Source organism: Rhinopithecus roxellana, chromosome 5 (genome assembly GCF_007565055.1).
Source record: "Rhinopithecus roxellana isolate Shanxi Qingling chromosome 5, ASM756505v1, whole genome shotgun sequence".
NCBI lineage: Eukaryota > Metazoa > Chordata > Mammalia > Primates > Cercopithecidae > Rhinopithecus > Rhinopithecus roxellana.
The window spans coordinates 132,866,022-132,885,065 of NC_044553.1; the positions used below are offsets into that span (position 1 = coordinate 132,866,022).

The following is a 19,044-nucleotide window of genomic DNA, read 5'->3' on the forward strand; positions in this document are numbered from 1 at the left end:
CCGACATATACCTCTACTCTGCATCACCTAGATGTGGTGGTCCTTGAGCATGACGCCATTACTGGACAGGACTTTTAAGATTGTCTCTGTGGGTGAGGGAATTGTGTATATGTTGCCTGTGATTGGGAAAGTGAGTTCAACATTTGGTAAACAGAAGGGTAGAGTGTAGCAATGGCTTGTGCTGGTCACCAAGTATTTCTGGCTCTCTACTTTATGGACCAAGGTAGCATTGCTCTTCCCCACCACCTGTAAAGTCAGGTGTGGCAAGTTGACTTGCTTTGGCCAATGAAATGTGAGTGAAGATGACGTATCATTTCTTGACAAACTTTAAGTCATTGTGTGATTAGCTGTGCCCCCTTTGCCCTGAGTTGGTAATCATGAAAGCCTGGAAATGGAACCCAACTTGGCCTGGGTCCCACAGAACATCTTAGCCAGTTCATGGTGGTAACATTAGGGTGAATGATAAGTAAGCATTTCTTGTTTTAAGCCACTGATATTTGGGTTGTTGTTTGTTTGCTTTTATTACTGCAGCATGACCTTGGCCTATACCAACTGATAAAGTATATGTTAAAAAGTTGGAGTTGGAGCAGTTAGAAAAGAGAAACAAGTAAAAGATATCCAAATTGGAAAGGAAGTAAAATGATCTCTATTCACAGATGATGTGATCTTATATGTCAAAATCCCTAAAGAATTCACAAAACACTGTTACAATGAATAAATGATTTCAGCACAGTTTCAGGATACAAAATCAACACACAAAAATCAGTAGCATTTTATATAGTAATAATCACGACTGATCTGAAAAAGAAATTAAGAAACCAATCCCATTTGCTATACATCAAAAAGGATAAAATACTTAAGAGTAAAACTAACCAAAGAGGTGACTGACTTGTACACTGAAAATTATAGAACATTGCTAAAAGAAATTTTTTTAAAAAGATAAAAAATATAGAAAGACTTCCCACACTCATGGATTAGAAGACCCCGTATCATTAAAATGTCTATACTACCCAAAGCAATCTACAGGTTCAATGTAATCCCTATGAAAATTCCAATGGCAGGCGGGTCACGGTGGCTTATGCCTGTAATCCTAGCACTTTGAGAGGCCGAGGTGGGCAGATCACTAGGTCAGGAGTTCAAGACCAGCCCGACCAACATGGTGAAACCCCATCTCTACTAAAAAATACAAAAATTACCCAGGCGTGGTGGTGTGTGCTTGTAGTCCCAGCTACTTGGGAGGCTGAGGCAGGAGAATTGCTTGAACCTGGGAGATGGAGGTTGCAGTGAGCCAAGATCACACCACTGCACCCCAGCCTGGGCAACATAGCAAGACTCCATCTCAGAAAAAGAAAAGAAAAAGAAAAAAACAAAAGAAATCCCAATGACACTTTTTGCAGAAATAGAAAAAGCCATCCTAAAATTCATATAAAATCTCAAGAGACCCCATATAGCCAAAAAAAAAAAAATATATTGAAAAAGAAGACTAAAGTTGGAGGTCTCACAATTTCTGATTGCATACTACAAAGCAGCAGTAATCAAGAAAGCATGGTACTGGCATAAAGACAGATATGTAGACCAATGGAACAGAATAGAGAGCCCAGAAATAAACCCTTGGGTATTTGGCCAAATGATTTTCAACAAGGGTAATACTGGGGAAAGAGCAGTCTCTTTAACAAATTATGTTGAGAAAGTTGGATGTCCACATGCAAAATAATGAAGTTGGACCTTATACCATATACAAAAATTAACTCAAAATGGATTAAAGACCTAAATGTAAGGCCTAAAACTATAACACTCCTGGAATAAACTGGGAGTTTGATGGCTCACACCTGTAATCCCAGCACTTTTGCAGGCCAAGGTGGGCAGGTCACCTGAGGTCGGGAGTTCGAGACCAGCCTGACCAACATGTTGAACCCTCATCTCTACTAAAAATACAAAATTAGCCGGGTGTGGTGGCTTACGCCTGTAATCCCAGCTACTCAGGAGGCTGAGGCAGGAGAATCGCTTGAACCTGGGAGGTGGAGGTTGCAATGAGCCAAGATTGCACCATTGCACTCCAGCCTGGGCAACAAGAGCAAAACTCGGCCGGGCGCGGTGGCTTATGCCTGTAATCCCAGCACTTTGGGAGGCCGAGACGGGCGGATCATGAGGTCAGGAGATCGAGACCACCCTGGCTAACACGGTGAAACCCCGTCTCTACTAAAATACAAAAAAAAAATTAGCCGGGCACGGTGGCGGGTGCCTGTAGTCCCAGCTACTCAGGAGGCTGAGGCAGGAGAATGGCGTGAACCCGGGAGGCGGAGTTTGCAGTGAGCCGAGATCGCGCCACTGCACTCCAGCCTGGGTGACAGAGCAAGACTCCGTCTCAAAAAAGAAAAAAAAAAAGAGCAAAACTCTGTCTCAAAAAAAAACCCAGAAATTTATTTTTTCACAGTTCTGGAGTGTAAGGGAAGTCCAAGATGAAGGCACTGGCATCTGGTGAGGGCCTTTTTGCTGTGTCCTCACATGGAAAACAGATGACAAGCTAGTCGAAGGCTGCATAAATCTTCTTTTGTAAGGGCCTTAATCCTGTTAATGAGGGAGGAGCCCTACGGGCCTAATTACCTCTTAAAGATCCCACCTCTTGGCCAGGTGCCATGACTCATGCCTATAATCCCAGTACTATGGGAGGCCAAGGCAGATGGATCACCTGAGGTCAGGAATTCGAGACCAGCCTGGCCAACATGGTAAAACCCCATCTCTACTAAAAATACAAAAAAATTAGCTGGGCATGGTAGCGCATGCCTGTAATCCTAGCTACTCAGGAGGTTAAGGCTGGAGAATTGCTTAAACCTGGGAGGTGGAGGTTGCAGTGAGCCAAGATCATACCATCGCACTCCAGCCTGAGCAACAAGAGTGAAACTCTATCTCAAAATCAAAAACAAAAATGCCACCTCTTAATACTATCACAGTGACATCATGTAGATTTTGGAGAAGAGACATTCAAATCATAGCAGATGGTAAATTTAATGTTATCTTTAAAAAAAAACCACAAAAGTAAATATAGATATGTAGATCAAAGCAATGCAGAGTGGGAAATGAAAGTTTAATTATCAAAGGAACTGTTGCTCTGAACATCATATCCATTTAAGGTTGTTTTATTGGTTTTTGTTTGTTTGTTTGTTTGCTTTTGAGGCAGGATCTGGCTCTGTCACCCAGACTGGAGTGCAGTGGCATGATCTCAGCTCACTGCAACTTCTGCCTCCTTGGCTCAAGCCATCCTTCCACCTCAGCCTCCCAAGTATCTGGGACACCACACCCAGCCAATTTTTGTATTTATTGTAGAGATGGGGTTTCGCCATGTTGCCTAGGTTGGTCTCAAACTCCTGAGCTCAAGCGATCACCCACCTCAGCCCCCCAAAGTACTGGGATTACAGGCATGAGACACCATGCCTTCCCTAAGCTTTATTTTAAAGGCTGTTTTCAATATTATTTGAAGATTGGGCAATACATGATGCAATCAGACAAAACACAGGTTTCAGATATGTATAAATGCTTATGCTTTATTTCATATATAATGCTATGTGTTCCTTGACACACAGAGTTCTATGTATTCCAAGTGGTCACTGTAGTTTATCACAGCAAATATATCTTCAAAAGGAAAATGTTAATGCCCTAGAAATTTTCATCTGAGGTATCTAAGCTCGTAATAGGTCATCATTAAATAGTCTCTGAATTATTGTTGTGTATTATATACTGTGTGTATTGTATCTATTATATATTGTGTATTATAAGTTACACCACAAATACTACAATATGTTCGCTCACTCTAGAAATTTAAAAGTGGGAGATACACTTTAACAAGTATAACGGATTGACCCATAGATGACTTTTTATTACATAAACTACTGAAGACATATTCTTTGTGCTGCTTTTCTAAAATAGAATATGTTAATATAAACATATTTGAAATTCAAAAAACTTGGCCTGTGTCTGTTTTGTTTCTCAGTGCAATTTCTGTTATCAATGTACTTGTAAGTAATAATTTATTAATACTACTACTAAAAAATTAACATGATTGAGAGGAAAAAATCTGGATTAATTAGCTAAAGAAATAGAGAAGCATGTAAGGCTGGGCGTGGTGGCTCATGCCTGTAATGAGGCTGAGGTGGGCGGACCACGAGCTCAGGAGATCAAGACCATCCTGGCTAACAAGGTGAAACCCTATCTCTACTAAAAATACAAAAAATTAGCCAGGTGTGGTGGTGGGCACCTCTAGTCCCAGCTACTTGGGAGGCTGAGGCAGAATTGCGTGAACCTGGGAGGCGGAGCTTGCAGTGAGCCAAGATCGCGCTACTGCACTCCAGCCTGGGCAACAGAGCAAGACTCTATCAAGAAAGAAAGAGAGAAAGAGAGGAGAGGAGAGGAGAGGAGAGGAGAGGAGAGGAGAGGAGGAGACTGAATGAGACAGGAGGATCACTTGAGCCCCAGGAGTTTGAGATCAGCCTGGGCAACAAAGCGAGATCCTGTCTCTATAAAAAAATACAAAAATTAGTTGGGAGCAGTAGCATGCACCTGTAGTCTTAGCTACTTGGGAGACTGAGGCAGGAGGATTCCTTGATCCCCTGAGTTGAGGCTGCAGTGAGCTATAATCCTGCCACTGCACTCCTGCCTGGGTAACAGAGTAAGACCCTGTCTCAAATGAATGAATGAATGAATGAATGGCCGGGCGTGATGGCTCATGCCTATAATCCCAGCACTTTGGGAGGCCGAGGCGGATCACCTGAGGTTAGGAGTTTGAGAGCAGCCTGGCCAACATGGCTAAACCCCGTCTCTATTAAAAATACAAAAAATTAGCCAGGCGTGGTGGCAGGTGTCTGTAATCCCAGCTACTCAGGAGGCTGAGGCAGGAGAATTGCTTGAACCCAGAAGGCAGAGGTTGCAGTGAGCCAAGATTTTGCCACTGCACTCCAGCCTGGGTGACTGAGTGAAACTCCATCTCAGAAAAAAAATAATAAATGTATCTGTCTGTTCTCACACTGCTATAAAAATCTGTAATACCTAAGATTGGGTAATTTATGAAGAAAAGAGGTTTAATTGACTCACAGTTCTGTAGGCTGTACAGGAAGCATGGTGAGGGGAGGCCTCAGGAAACTTACAGTCATGGTAGAAGGTGAAGGGGAGGCAAACACGTCTTACCATGGCAGAGCAGGAAAAAGAAAGCGAGCTAAGAGGGGAGTGCCACTCACTTTTAAACCAGCGGATCTCATGAGAACTCGCTCACTATCATGAGAACAACATGGGAGAAGACCGCCTCCATGATCTAATCACCTCCCACCAGATCCCTCCCCCAATATTGGAAATTACAATTCAACATGAGATTTGGGTGGGGACACAGAGCCAAATTACATAAATAAATAAATAAATAAGAAACTAGCAATCTAAAAGAGAGGAAGAGAAGAGAAAAAGACAGGACAAGTGCAACAACTGAAAAAGCACAAAATAAACTTGTTAGATCTTCTCAATCTTAAAATATATATTATATATATATATATATATATATTTTTTTTTTTTTTTTTTTTTTTTTTTTTGAGACGGAGTCTCGCTCTGTCACCCAGGCTGGAGTGCAGTGGCCGGATCTCAGCTCACTGCAAGCTCCGCCTCCTGGGTTTACGCCATTCTCCTGCCTCAGCCTCCTGAGTAGCTGGGACTACAGGCGCCCGCCACCACGCCCGGCTAGTTTTTTGTATTTTTTAGTAGAGATGGGGTTTCACTGTGTTAGCCAGGATGGTCTCGATCTCCTGACCTCGTGATCCCCCCGTCTCGGCCTCCCAAAGTGCTGGGATTACAGGCTTGAGCCACCGCGCCCGGCCAAAATATATATTTATATATATATATATGTAATATATATATTTTTTATTTTTGAGATGGAGTCTCGCTCTGTCACCCAGGCTGGAGTGCAGTGGTGCGGTCATGGCTCACTGAAACCTCCACCTCCCAAGTTCAAGCAATTCTTGGGCCTCAGCCTCCTGAATAGCTGGGATTACAGGTACATACCACCATGCCTAGCTAAATGTGTATTTTCAGTAGAGATGAGGTTTTACCATGTTGGCCAGGCTGGTCTCGAACTCCTGGCCTCAAGTGATCCGCCCAGCTCAGCCTCTCAAAGTGCCGAGATTACAGCCATGAGCTACCACACCTGGCCTCAATCTTATAAATATTTTGACCTTTTTTACGTATTTTCCATTTCCTTCTCTTGTGTGCATCCTGGATCTTTCCCCAATTCTATCTTTCAGTTTTCTGATTCTCTCTTCAGCTTTGTCTAATATGCTGCTAACTGTTAAATTCACTTATTCAGTTTTTTATTTCAGTTAGATTTTTTATTACAAGAAGTTCTGTTTTGTTCTTTTTCAGATCTGTGTTTTCTTAGCTCATCTTTTCAAGTCTTTTTTTTTTTTTTTTTTTTTTTTGAGATGGAGTCTTGCTCTATTGCCCAGACTGGACTTCAGTGGTGTGATCTCGGCTCACTGCAACCTTCACCTCCCACATTCTAGTGATTCTTCTGCCTCAGGCTCCCGAGTAGCTGTGACTACAGGCATGCACCACCACGCCCAGCTAATTTTTGTATTTTTAATAGAGGTGAGATTTCACCATGTTGACCAGACTGGTTTCCAACTCTTGATCTTAGGTGATGTGCCTGCCTCAGCCTTCCAAAGTGCTGGGATTACAGGCGTGAGCCACTGCACCCGGTTTAAATTACTCTAAGTATATATTTATACTTCCATCAACACTATGTGTGAATTTCAGTTCTACACAGCCTCATTAGAACTTGGTATTGTCAGTGTGAGATACTGCCAGTTGTCCCAGGATCTACTTTCTCCTTCTTCCTTTAATAACAGATTTGATGAGTTTCCCCTGGATTGCAGCTAGGCATGCCCAACCAAATCATAGACAAGATGATGTGGCTGAAAGTAATATGCATCACTTCGGGGTCATGACCTTAGGAAGCATGCTCCTTAGAAGGTATGCTCCCCAAACTCGAGATCTTTTTGATTATGTTCTTTTTGTATTTGGTCTATACTTCCAAATTCCTTTTTGTGTCCCTGTATTTGAACACATTTGCCTGACAATGAAGGCCCCTTCCCCAGGGTAGTGAATATTTATTGTTTTTGCTTGCCCACATCCACTCCTTCTTCCTAATAGTACCTAAATTTTTTTTTCTTGAAATGTTACATTTTCCTCAATGTAGTAGTAGAATCTAGATCAGAGTGCCCGGCCCTTTCCTTATAGAAACTGAAGGGAAGCACTGAAGGCTCTTTCTTTCAGAACCTTTCTCTCACCATCATCCCATATATCTAAAAAGGCATTGAGTGGCTTAGGGAGAAAAAAAAAGAGTTGAACCTTGTTTCTTCCAGCATCCAGAGCCTTGATGGTGGAAGGGAAGAAGCACAGCATGAATATTGCCAAGGTTATATATGACCAGGTTACTGTGAGTCTGGACACAATCCACTGAGAATCCTGGTGAAATGCCTGCCTAAGGATAGACCCCATAGCATTTAATCTGCATCTAGATCCTGTTGTTTCCAATTGCATAAGCTACAAGAGCTAGCAGAGGTTTTATTCCACAGAATGGTACGTAAACCACGAGCCAATCAATATGTCCTCAAATCACTAGCTAATAAAATGTCACGTCCTCCTGGAGGCTTCATTCAAATCACTCTAGTAACCCCAAGAATGAAATGTAACAAGTAAGAAATGCAGCTGGGTTATAAACCTAGTCTGGAGGAGACTCATGGTAGTTGACTTTGACAGCACTGACAATTAGCAGCTGACTTCTCTGGGGTCTCCCACACAAATCCTTCTGTGTATTTGTGCTTTAACTCATCTTTTAGACCATTCTGAGTCAGAGCACTTTATATTTTTATTGTTCTTTACTTTTTGCGTTTGGAATTGGTGAAATTAATCTCTGAAAACTGGGCTGGGTTGGTCTTTATAATGTGAAGTCAATGTTACTAAGCTGTCGTGAGGAGACCATTATACCAACAATGAAGCTTCCTTTAAAGAATTTTTTGGGCTGGATGTGGTCATTCACACCCATAATCCCAGCAATTTGGGAGGCCAAGGCAGGAGAATTCCTTGGAGCCAAGAGTCTGAGACCAGTCTGGGCAAATAGTGAGACCCTATGTCCACCAAAAAGTAAAAAGTTAAAAAATTAGCCAAGAATAGTGGCGAATGCCTGTAGTTCCAGCTACTCTGGAGGCTAAGGCTGTGGGATCGCTTGAGCCCAGGAGGTCAAGGCTGCAGTGGCTGTGATTGCACCACTGTACTCCAGCTTAGGTGACAGAGTGAGCTCCTGTCTCTAAAAAAATTTCAAAAGGAGGTTGGGTGCGGTGACTCATCTCAGCACTTTGGGAGACTGATCACCTGACATCAGGAGTTCGTGACCAGCCTGGGTAACATGGTGAAACCCCGTCTCTACTATAAATGCAAAAATTGGCCGGGCGTGGTGGCTCAAGCCTGTAATCCCAGCACTTTGGGAGGCCGAGGAGGGTGGATCACCTGAGGTCAGGAGTTTGAGACCAGCCCAGCCAACATTGTGAAACCCTGTCTGTACTAAAACTACAAAAATTAGCTGGGTGTGGTGGCACAAACCTGTAATCCCAGCTACTTGGGAGGCTGAGGCAGGAGAATCGCTTGAACCCGGGAGGTGGAGGTTGCAGTGAGCTGAGATTGTGCCACTGCACTCCAACTTGGGCAACAGAGTGGGACTCTTCAAAACAAAACAAAAAGCAAAAATTAGCCATGCAAGGTGGCTCATGCCTGTAATCCCAGCTACTCGGGATGCTGAGGCAACAGAATCGCTTGAACCCGGGAGGCAGAGGTTGCAGTGAGCCGAGATCATGCCACTGGACTCCAACCTGGGCAACAGAGTGAGACTCCATCTCAAAAAATAATAATAATAATAAATTTTTAAAAATTGCCTGGCACAGTGGCTCCCAGCACTTTGGGAGGCCAAGGCAGGTGAATCACTTGAGGTCAGGAGTTTGATACCAGCCTGGCCAACATGGTGAAACCCCATCTCTACTAAAAATACAAAAATTAGCTGGACATGGTGGTGCACACCTGTAATCCTAGCTACTCAGGAGGCTGAGGCAAGAGAATCGCTTGAACCCAGGAGGCAGAGGTTGCAGTTAGCCGAGATTGCGTCACTGCACTGCAGCCTGGGCAACAAAGCGAGACTCCGTCTCAAACAACAAAAAAAATTAAAAATGAACAAATTTTTTGGAGACAGGGATTCTGTATAACGAAAATGACTGCTGGGTGCTCACACCTGTAATCCCAGCACTTTGGAAGGCCGAGGCGGGTGGATCACCTGAGGTCAGGAGTTCAAGACCAGCCTGACCAACAGAGAGAAACCCTGTCTCTACTAAAGATACAAAATTAGCTGGGGTGGTGGTGCATGCCTGTAATCCCAACTACTCAGGAGGCTGAGGCTGGGGAATTGCTTGAACCCGGGAGGCAGAGGTTGCGGTGAGCCAAGATCGCGCCACTACACTCCAGCCTGGGCAAAAAGAGCAAAACTCCGTCTCAAAACAAAAAACAAAAAACAAAAATGACTATGATCTTTGAAAAATAATTGCATAGGCTAGAAGCTTTGAGTGGCTGAAGTATATGTTAGTTCCGCAAAAGTAAGAATCTAGGGGATAGGATTCCCACGGCAGCTAGCACAACTTTATCTTGAAACAATGATGGGAATGTGAAACGGCCTGTTTAAACAGTGGTGCTGTCTCCCAGCTAGGTGCTGAAAGACCCTTTGTGTTGAGGGCAGGGATCTGGTTAGAGGACCTGAGAGCCGTAAGCTATCAGGCCAGACGGGAAAGGAAAAGGTAAAGAGAAGAGTTTACACCCACCTCCACCTAATCTTATCTTTCTGTGTCTTCCACTACCATCACTTTTTTTTTGTATTTCCCACCTTGTTTTTTCAAAACATTTTTTTTTTTCTTGATACAGGTTCTCACTCTGTTGCCCAGGTTGGAGTGCAGTGGTGTAATCTCAGTTCATTGCAACTTCTGCCTCCTGGGCTCAAGCCATCCTCCCACCTCAGCCTCCGGAATAGCGGGAACTACAGGCATGCACCACTATGGCTGGCTAATTTTTGTATTTTTTGTAGAGACGGGGTTTTGCCATGTTGCCCAGGCTGGTCTTGAACTTGTAAGCTCAAGCAATTGGCCCATCTCGGCCTCCCAAAGTGCTGGGATCACAGGTGTGAACCACTGCACCCAACTTAAAATGTTTTTTAAAATTGTAACACACAGTACACAGACAGGAAAGCACAAGGGATAAATGTTCAGCTCCGTAAGTTTTAACAAAGAAAATATTTGTGAAATTACCACTTAGTTCAAGAAATCGGCTAGGTGCAGTGGCTCACACCTGTAATTCCAACACTTTGGGAGGCCAAGGTGGGTGGATCACCTGAGGTCAGGAGTTCAAGACCAACCTGGCCAACATGGTGAAACCCCATGTCTGCTAAAAATACAAAAATTAGCCAGACATGGTAGTGGGCCCTGTAATCCCAGCTACTCAGGAGGCTGAAGCAGGAGAATCACTTGAATCCAGGAGGTGCAGGTTGCAGTGAGCCGAGAATGTGCCACTGTACTCCAGCCTGGGTGACAGTGCTAGACTCCGTCTCAAAAAAATAAATAAAAATAAAAATAAATAGAACATTGTAAGCACCCTAGAAACCCACTCAGGTCTCTTGCCACCAGGCCTATTCTTTCCCTTCTTCCCAAAGGCAACTACTAACCTCACTTCTAACATTATAATTTGTTTGCTTATTTTTAAAATATATGTAAAGTTAATTGCACAATAAATATTCTTTTGAACTACTGTTGTTCAATATTTTCATGAAGGTACATTTATTAAATTATAGCACATGAAAAAATGCACAAATCATAAGTGGTACAGCTTGACGAATTTTTCACAAACTGAATGTATCTATGTAACTAGCATGCAGATCAAGAAATGGAGCATTGTCAGAAGTCCCCTTTGTGCCTCTTTCTAGTCACTATCCCTCTCTCCCAAGAGTAGCTACTATCCTGAGTTCTAACAGTATAAATCAGTTTTATTGTTTTACCTTATATACGTGAACATATACAGTATAAACTCTTTTCTTTCTAGCTTTTCTTGCTCATTATTATTTGTGAGGTTCATCTGTATTGTTGCACATAGTTGTAAATAACTCATTCTCATTGCTGTTTTGTATTCCATTGTATAAATGTACCACAATTTGACGATTCATTCTAGTGGAGGTGGATATTTGGGTTGTTTTTTTCCATTTTCAGCTATTACAAATACTGCCTGTATGGGCAGACATGGTACCTTACACCTGTAATCCCAGCAAATTGGGAGGCCTAGGCAGGCAGATCATCTGAGTTCAGAAGTTTGAGACCAGCCTGAGCAACATGGTGAAACTCTGCCTCTACAAAAAACACAAAAATTAACTGTGCATCTTGCCACGCACAGTAAGTAGTAGTCCCAGCTACTTGGGAGGATGAGGCGAGAGGATCACTTGGGCCGGTGAGGTTGAGGCCACAGTGAGTTGTCATCATGCTACTATTTGCTTGTATATAAATAGTATATTTGTGGCCGGATGCAGTGGCTCATGCCTGTAATCCCAGCACTTAGGAAAGCTGAGGTGGGCAGATCACGAGGTCAAGAGATGGAGACCATCCTGACCAACATGGTGAAACCCTGTCTCTGCTAAAAATACAAAAATTAGCCGGCCGTGGTGGTGTGTGCCCGTAATCCCAGTTACTCAGGAGGCTGAGACAGAATTGCTTGAACCTGGGAGGCGGAGGTTGTAGTGAGCCGAGATCATGCCACTGCACTCCAGCCTAGTGACAGAGGGAGACTCCATCTCAAATAATAATAATAAATAAATAATAAATAAATAAATAGTATATTTGTGCACTGTTAGAACTCAGGATAGTAGTGGGAGAGGATAGTGACTAGAAGGGGCACAAAGGGGACTTCTGGCTATGCTTCCTTTCTTGATCTGGGTGATACTTAAATAGATGCATTCAGTTTGTGAAAAATTCATCAAGCTGTACCACTTATGATTTGTGCCTTTTTTTTTTTTTTTTGAGATGGAATTCACTCACTCTGTCGCCCAGGCTGGAGTGCAGTGGCGCTGTCTCAGCTTATAGGTCACTGCAACCTCTGCCACTTGGGTTCAAGTGATTCTTCTGCATCAGCCTCCCCAGTAGCTGGGATTACAAGTGTGTGCCACCACGCCTGGCTAATTTTTCTATTTTTAGAAGAGATGGGGTTTCACCATTTTGACCAGGCTGGTCTCAAACTGGTGATCTCAAGTGATCTGCCCGCCTTGGCTTCCCAAAGTGCTGGGATTACAGGAGTGAGCCACCGTGCCCAGCCTGTGCACTTTTTTATATGCTATGATTTAATAAATGTTTATTCATGAAAACGTTGAACAATGTGATCACTCCAGCCTGGGTGACATGGCGAGACTCCATCTCAAAAACAAAAATGAACAAATACTGCCAGTATGAACATTCTTATTTATGTCTCCTGGTGAACGTATCTATGTATTTCTATTGGTTATATGCCTTAGAGTAGGATTCCTAGGTCATGGGCTATGGGTCTGTTCAGCTTTGGTAGATACTACCAGACAGTATTTCAGAGTAATCATCCCAATTTACATTCCCACCAGCAGTGTATGAGAATTTCATTTGTTTCACAGTCTTGCCAACCTTCAAGATTACATCTCATAATTTAGCCATGTTGATGTGTTGTATATATATTGGTATCTCATTTTGGCTTTAGTTCACAAAACCCTGGTTTCTGAGGTTGAATTCCTTTCACTTGTATTGATAATTTAGCTTTTATTTTATGTGAAATACCTTCACGTCTCATTTTTCTCCTATAAGTTGTCTTTTTCAAATTGATTTGTGGGATTACTCTACATTGTCTAAATGAGTCCTTTGCAGGTTAAATGCATCACAAATATTTCCTTGTACTCTGTAGCTTCTCAGTTTCTTTATGAAAGGTATCTTTGTATAGATTATATATGTACATGTTTATTTGTATATTGGCTTTATGCCCAGCAATCTTTTAATTCCCATAATTTACCTGTAGATTATTTTGGATTTTGAATGTATACAATATAAATAAACAGTGATGATTTTGTTTCTTCCTCTCCAATACTTATTTCCTTCCTTCCTTCCTTCCTTCTTTCCTTCCTTCCTTCCTTCCATTCTTCCTTCCTTCCATCCCTCCTTCCTTTCTCCCTTCTTCCCTCCCTCTTTCCCTTTTCCTTTCTTTCTTTTTATACCCATTGCATCAGTAGGGCCTGCATTACAATGCTGATAGATATTGTATTAGTTTCCTAAGGCTGCTGTAACAAAGCATCACAAACTGGATGCCTTAAAACAACAGAAATGTATTCTTCACAATCCTAGAGACTAGAAGTCTGAAATCATGATATTGGCAGGGTCATGCTCCCTCTGAAACCTGTAAGTGAATTATTTCCAGCTTCTTCTTAGCTTCTGGCGGTTTGCGGCCAATCTTGGGATTTCCTTATCTTGTAGCAGCATAATCCCAGAATCCCAGTCTCTGCCTTCATCATCACGTGGTGTTCTCCCTCTGTCTCCGTGTCTTCACATGACCATCTTATTTTAAGGACACCAGATAAATTGGATTTGGTGCCCACACTACTCCAACGTGACCTGATCTTAACTAATTACATCTGTAACTACCTGATTTCCAAACGAGTTCACACTCTATAGTACTGGGTGCTAGAACTTCAATATATTTGACTCATAACAGATACAATGATAGTGGACGTCTGTACTTGATCTTAGTGGGAAAACTTTCAACTTTTCACCATTAAATATGATGTCAGCCAGGCCCAGTGGCTCACATCTGTAATCCCAGCACTTTCAGAGGCCGAGACGGGTGGATCACTTGAGCCCAGGAGTTCAAGACAAGCCTGGCCAACATGGTGAAACCCTACGTGTGTGTGTGCATATATATATATATTTTTTTTTTTTCCTTTGTTTTTGAGACGGAGTCTTGCTCTGTTGACCAGGCTGGAGTACAGTAGCACGATCTCAGCTCACTGCAACCTCCACTGCCCGGGTTCAACCAATTCTCCTGCTTCAGCCTCCTGAGTAGCTGGGATTACAGACGTGCGCCACCACACCCGGCTAATTTTTGTATTTTTAGTAGAGATGGGGTTTCATCATGTTGGTCAGGCTGGTCTTGAACTCCTGACCTCAAGTGATCCGCTTGCCTTGGCCTCCCAAAGTGCTGGGGTTACAGGCATGAGCCACCATGCCTGGCCTAAATTTATACATTTTTCAAAAGATAATGTCAGCCCAAAATGTTAAAAACACAACTAACTAGGATTTCTGGGTTGGGTTCCTGATCTGGGTGCTGATTTCACAAGTGTGATTGGCTTGTGAAAATTTACTGTGCTGTATACTTAAGACATGTATTAAATAAAATTTATAGCAAGTCTTGGGTTTAGACTAAACTGCATTAGGCCCAACAGAACAAACCAAAATGGAGTTTATTGATGAGGCAGTTCCACACCACCATGCCAAAATTAAAATCTTTATCTGCCCATTCAATAAACCAGGAGAGAAATAATAACCAAGTCTGCAAACAGTCCATTTTTAGCCAGCATGATAAAAAAAGTCCTCTCTGCTTTAACCTTATAAGAAAAGAAACTTTGAAACAAACAATCCACTTTTAGTTTTCTGTTTCTCTCTCTCTCTCTCTCTTTTTTTTTTTTAATTGAAATGGAGTATTGCTCTGTCACCCAGGCTGGAGTGCAGTGGCACGATCTCAGCTCACTGTAACCTCTGCCTCCTGAGTTCAAGTGATTCTCCTGCCTCAGCCTCCTGTGCAGCTGGGATTACAGGCGAGTGCCACATGCCTGGCTAATTTTTTTTTTTTTTTAGTAGGGATGGGGTTTCACCATGTTGGCCAGGCTGGTCTCGATCTCCTGACTTGGTGATCCACCCGCCTCAGCCTCCCAAAGTGTTGGCATTACAGGAGTGAGCCGCGCCCGGCCTTTGCGTTTCTTTTCTATGAAATCATCCCGATTGTTCTGCTTGTTGGAACACTGTTTCTGCTTTATAGAATGAGACGTTGCCTGATTCTAGAATAGCAGGTAAAAGTTAATTAAGATCTTTAAATTAAATTTGTTGTAATTTTGTCTTGTGACATGTAATTTTCTGTATATTCGTTATACTTCAATACAAAGTTAAAAGAAACATAACTACATTTCTATTTGAGAACAGAAGCTCTTCCTTCTGAAGGATGCCTTGCTACTCCACTTTCCATTCACATTCACCTCCTGAGAGAAGTGAAGATCTGGGTTGCTAAGATGGAAGAAGGGTCAATTCTGCATGTTACTCAAGTGATGCACTGACACAATCTTCTCACAGTTCTCCCCCCCACACACACACCTAACGGAATTCAGTGTATTAGCTTTGTTTTCAGTGATTCACTCAAGCTAAATAAAGAGTTTATGTTTGGTATTATGTTGAGAGTTTTTGGAAGATTGTCTTCCAGGTTGTCTTTAGACCATTTTTTTTTTTTTAATTTTTTATTTTTTTGAGACGGAGTCTCGCTCTGTCGCCCAGGCTGGAGTGCAGTGGCGCGATCTCGGCTCACTGCAAGCTCCACCTCCCGGGTTCACGCCATTCTCCTGCCTCAGCCCCCGGAGTAGCTGGGACTACAGGCGCCCGCCACCTCGCCTGGCTAGTTTTTTGTATTTTTTAGTAGAGACGGGGTTTCACCGTGTTAGCCAGGATGGTCTCGATCTCCTGACCTCGTGATCCGCCCGTCTCGGCCTCCCAAAGTGCTGGGATTACAGGCTTGAGCCACCGCGCCCGGCCTAGACCATTTTTGTATCTGGTTTTTGCTCTCTTTGCTTTCGCTCTGAGATTCTGCAACACAGATTTATAGGTGTTGAGATAGTCTAAAAAATTCTATTTCTCCCCTTTTACAATTCCTGCAGATGTTACTTACTATATGTCTGCAGGAATTGGTGTAATCTTACACTCGGCCTTGAAAACACCTTTCCATTCTTCACAGCTTTGTTCCCAGTAGAATTTTTGGGTAGACTTGAGTTGGGTCTATTCATTTAATTTGGGAGAAACTGACATCTTTACAATTTTTCCTCTTTTCACCCAGGATCATGGTAAGCCTCTCCATTATTTGAAGTCTAATTTCATCCTACTTGGATATGCTTCTTTATGACTCTGTAGTTTTCTACATATAAATCCTACATCTTTCTTGTTAAGAGTTTTTCCTAGTTGCGTTATTTTTGTTGTTGTTGTTGCGATTGTTGCTATTGTGAATGGAACCTTTTTTTTTTTTTCATTCAAAAATGAACCCGTGGAGCGATAGGATCTCTACTACCCCTTTCGGCTGAGAGACTCTATGGTTTTTCAGTTATATGAGAACATTCTACTCACGCCTACATTATCTGAACCCAAAGGAAGATGGCAACCACGAGTCTCCAAGCAAAGGGCCGCTCTATCTCGCCTTTGTTCTCCTCTCGATGGGTACTGCGCAGACGTAGTCGCCTAAGTCGCGTCCCCGCCTTCCCGGTCGCTGGCCCAGCTAGCGAGCGCCGGCGCACTGGCGCGCTCCGTTTACACGCTCCGGGGCCTGTAGGCGCCGCGAGTTCCGGCTGTCGCCGTCGCCGCCGCGGCTCCTGGAGGTCGGTTGCGACTAGTAACGGTGCCAGGACGAGCCCTACGCCTTCTTTTTCGATATGTACCCGAACTGGGGCCGGTATGGCGGGAGCAGCCACTATCCGCCGCCGCCGGTCCCACCGCCGCCGCCAGTGGCGCTTCCTGAGGCCTCGCCGGGGCCCGGGTACTCGAGCTCGACGACTCCCGCGGCCCCCTCCTCCTCGGGCTTCATGAGCTTCCGCGAACAGCACTTGGCGCAGCTCCAGCAGCTGCAGCAGATGCACCAGAAGCAAATGCAGTGCGTGCTTCAGCCCCACCACCTTCCTCCGCCCCCCCTGCCGCCCCCGCCGGTGATGCCAGGGGGCGGCTACGGAGACTGGCAGCCGCCACCGCCACCGATGCCCCCACCACCTGGGCCGGCCCTCAGCTATCAGAAGCAGCAGCAGTACAAACACCAGATGCTCCACCACCAACGAGACGGGCCTCCTGGTTTGGTTCCAATGGAGCTGGAATCCCCCCCTGAATCTCCCCCTGTGCCGCCCGGGTCTTATATGCCACCATCTCAGTCTTACATGCCCCCACCTCAGCCGCCACCCTCTTACTACCCCCCGTCCTCATCTCAGCCCTACCTGCCTCCTGCTCAGCCGTCCCCTTCGCAGTCCCCACCTTCCCAGTCCTACCTGGCGCCCACCCCTTCTTACTCATCCTCCTCCTCTTCCTCGCAATCCTATTTGAGCCATTCCCAGTCCTACTTGCCCTCTTCTCAGGCATCTCCTTCCCGCCCCTCCCAGGGCCATTCTAAATCCCAACTACTAGCTCCACCACCACCGTCCGCCCCCTCTGGAAATAAGACAACTGTCCAGCAAGAGCCTTTGAAAGAGAGTGGGGCCAAAAACAAGAGTGCTGAACAGCAGCAAGCCGCCCCTGAGCCAGATCCCTCTACGATGACTCCACAGGTAAGAAAGCATCTGCCTGAGCCTCATCTTTCACCTAGAGGGCCCTGAGTGAGCAGGCCGCAGGGCTTTAACCAGTGCTTAGTCTAATTCCAACACACAATGACCAGCTAACACTCCAAAGGATTCCACAAGAGTCAGAGGGCTGACAGCTCAGCTTTTTAATTAGCTAGATGTGAATTACTAAAAAAAACAGCGTTTGTAGATGTGTATGGATTACATGCAGTGGTGGGGTGGCTTAAAAGTTACCTCTCAGATATATTCCTTGGTTTCTTTGACCATCCTCTTAGATGGGAATTGTTGCTGTTGCAAATAGATTTTGTTGCAGAGGGTCTTGTTTTAAAACTGTATTTTAAACTGAAATTTCCATTTGAGAGAAAGCATGAAAAAGAGGCCTCTCCAAGGGCTGACGCTTGAATGTTTGTAAACCTTATGACCAGTTAGCTTCTTTTAAAACTACTACTTAGGGGCCAAGGATCGCTGTCAGCTTCCTGAATTAAGAGGTTTCAGAAAAAGGATGGAAATCTTGTCTTACCAGGAGCATCCTAATTATGCTTATAGGTACATATACAATACATAGGTGACCCTAGACCCTTTTGGGGATCAGTTGGTCCATTTTAGGAGTTGACCCAGACATCCTTTTCTCATATTATTTAAAGATTGTTTTAAGATAATGAGCAATTTTCTGCATTTCATTGTCATTGCCATTCACTCCAAATAAACAGCCTTGGAATATGGCCAACGTAAGAAAAAGTTTGGTGATACCTTTTCATGAGAGAGCCAGCCCTTCTTATCCCACAGAACAGGCAAATTGACAGGGTAACAGTAATAAACGAGTTCCCCCTTGAGACTCAGAGGGAAGGTCAAGCTAAAGCAGAATAAATCAGTTGTTATGATTTCCTAAAGCAATTACTAATTTACTTTAGATTCATTAAGGAAAAAAGAGAATCTTGTAATATAAACGCTCAGTTTTACCTATAAAAGATTTCCAAAAGATAGGATGCAGTATTATAATTTTACGATGGTTTGGCATTAGAAATTAAGAACAGAAGCAAGTTGTTTTAACAAATGATGCTTGGCATATCTTCTGGAGAAAACACTTGGGATGCTGAAATAAAGTAGTAGAATAATGATTCTCTTGGCTTACATCAAATTTGTACCATCCTCCCAGTTTATTTTCCCCAGATTGCCCTATTATAGAGACAGAATTTTGTCCTCTTTCCCACCCCACTCTGAAGTCTTTAGTGCTTTTGTTGTCAAACATTCTCAGAGTTAGTCTGAGCCAAAATAGGACATTTGTATTCTCACTCTACTAGACTGTTTTTCTGACCTTACAGAAAGACAAATTAGTTGTATTTTGGCTTTTTTTGGGAGGAGTGTTT

The 19,044-nt window shown here is 43.6% G+C and overlaps 1 protein-coding gene across 3 annotated transcripts in view; it reads left to right on the forward strand.

Annotated features, from left to right (window-relative positions):
• The first annotated feature begins 16,665 nt into the window (after nucleotides 1-16,665).
• YLPM1 (YLP motif containing 1) overlaps nucleotides 16,666-19,044 on the forward strand; it is a 75,793-nt gene continuing 73,414 nt past the window's right edge. For 2 of the 3 annotated variants that reach the window (XR_004057239.1, XM_030930086.1), the window contains exon 1: nucleotides 16,666-17,665. Coding sequence is in view for 2 of the 3 variants with exons in the window: in XM_030930086.1 (XP_030785946.1) it covers nucleotides 16,790-17,665 (876 nt within the window). In the remaining variant the exon portion in view is untranslated. The remainder of the gene's footprint in view (nucleotides 17,666-19,044) is intronic. The other variant, XM_010382646.2, reaches the window with a different exon arrangement.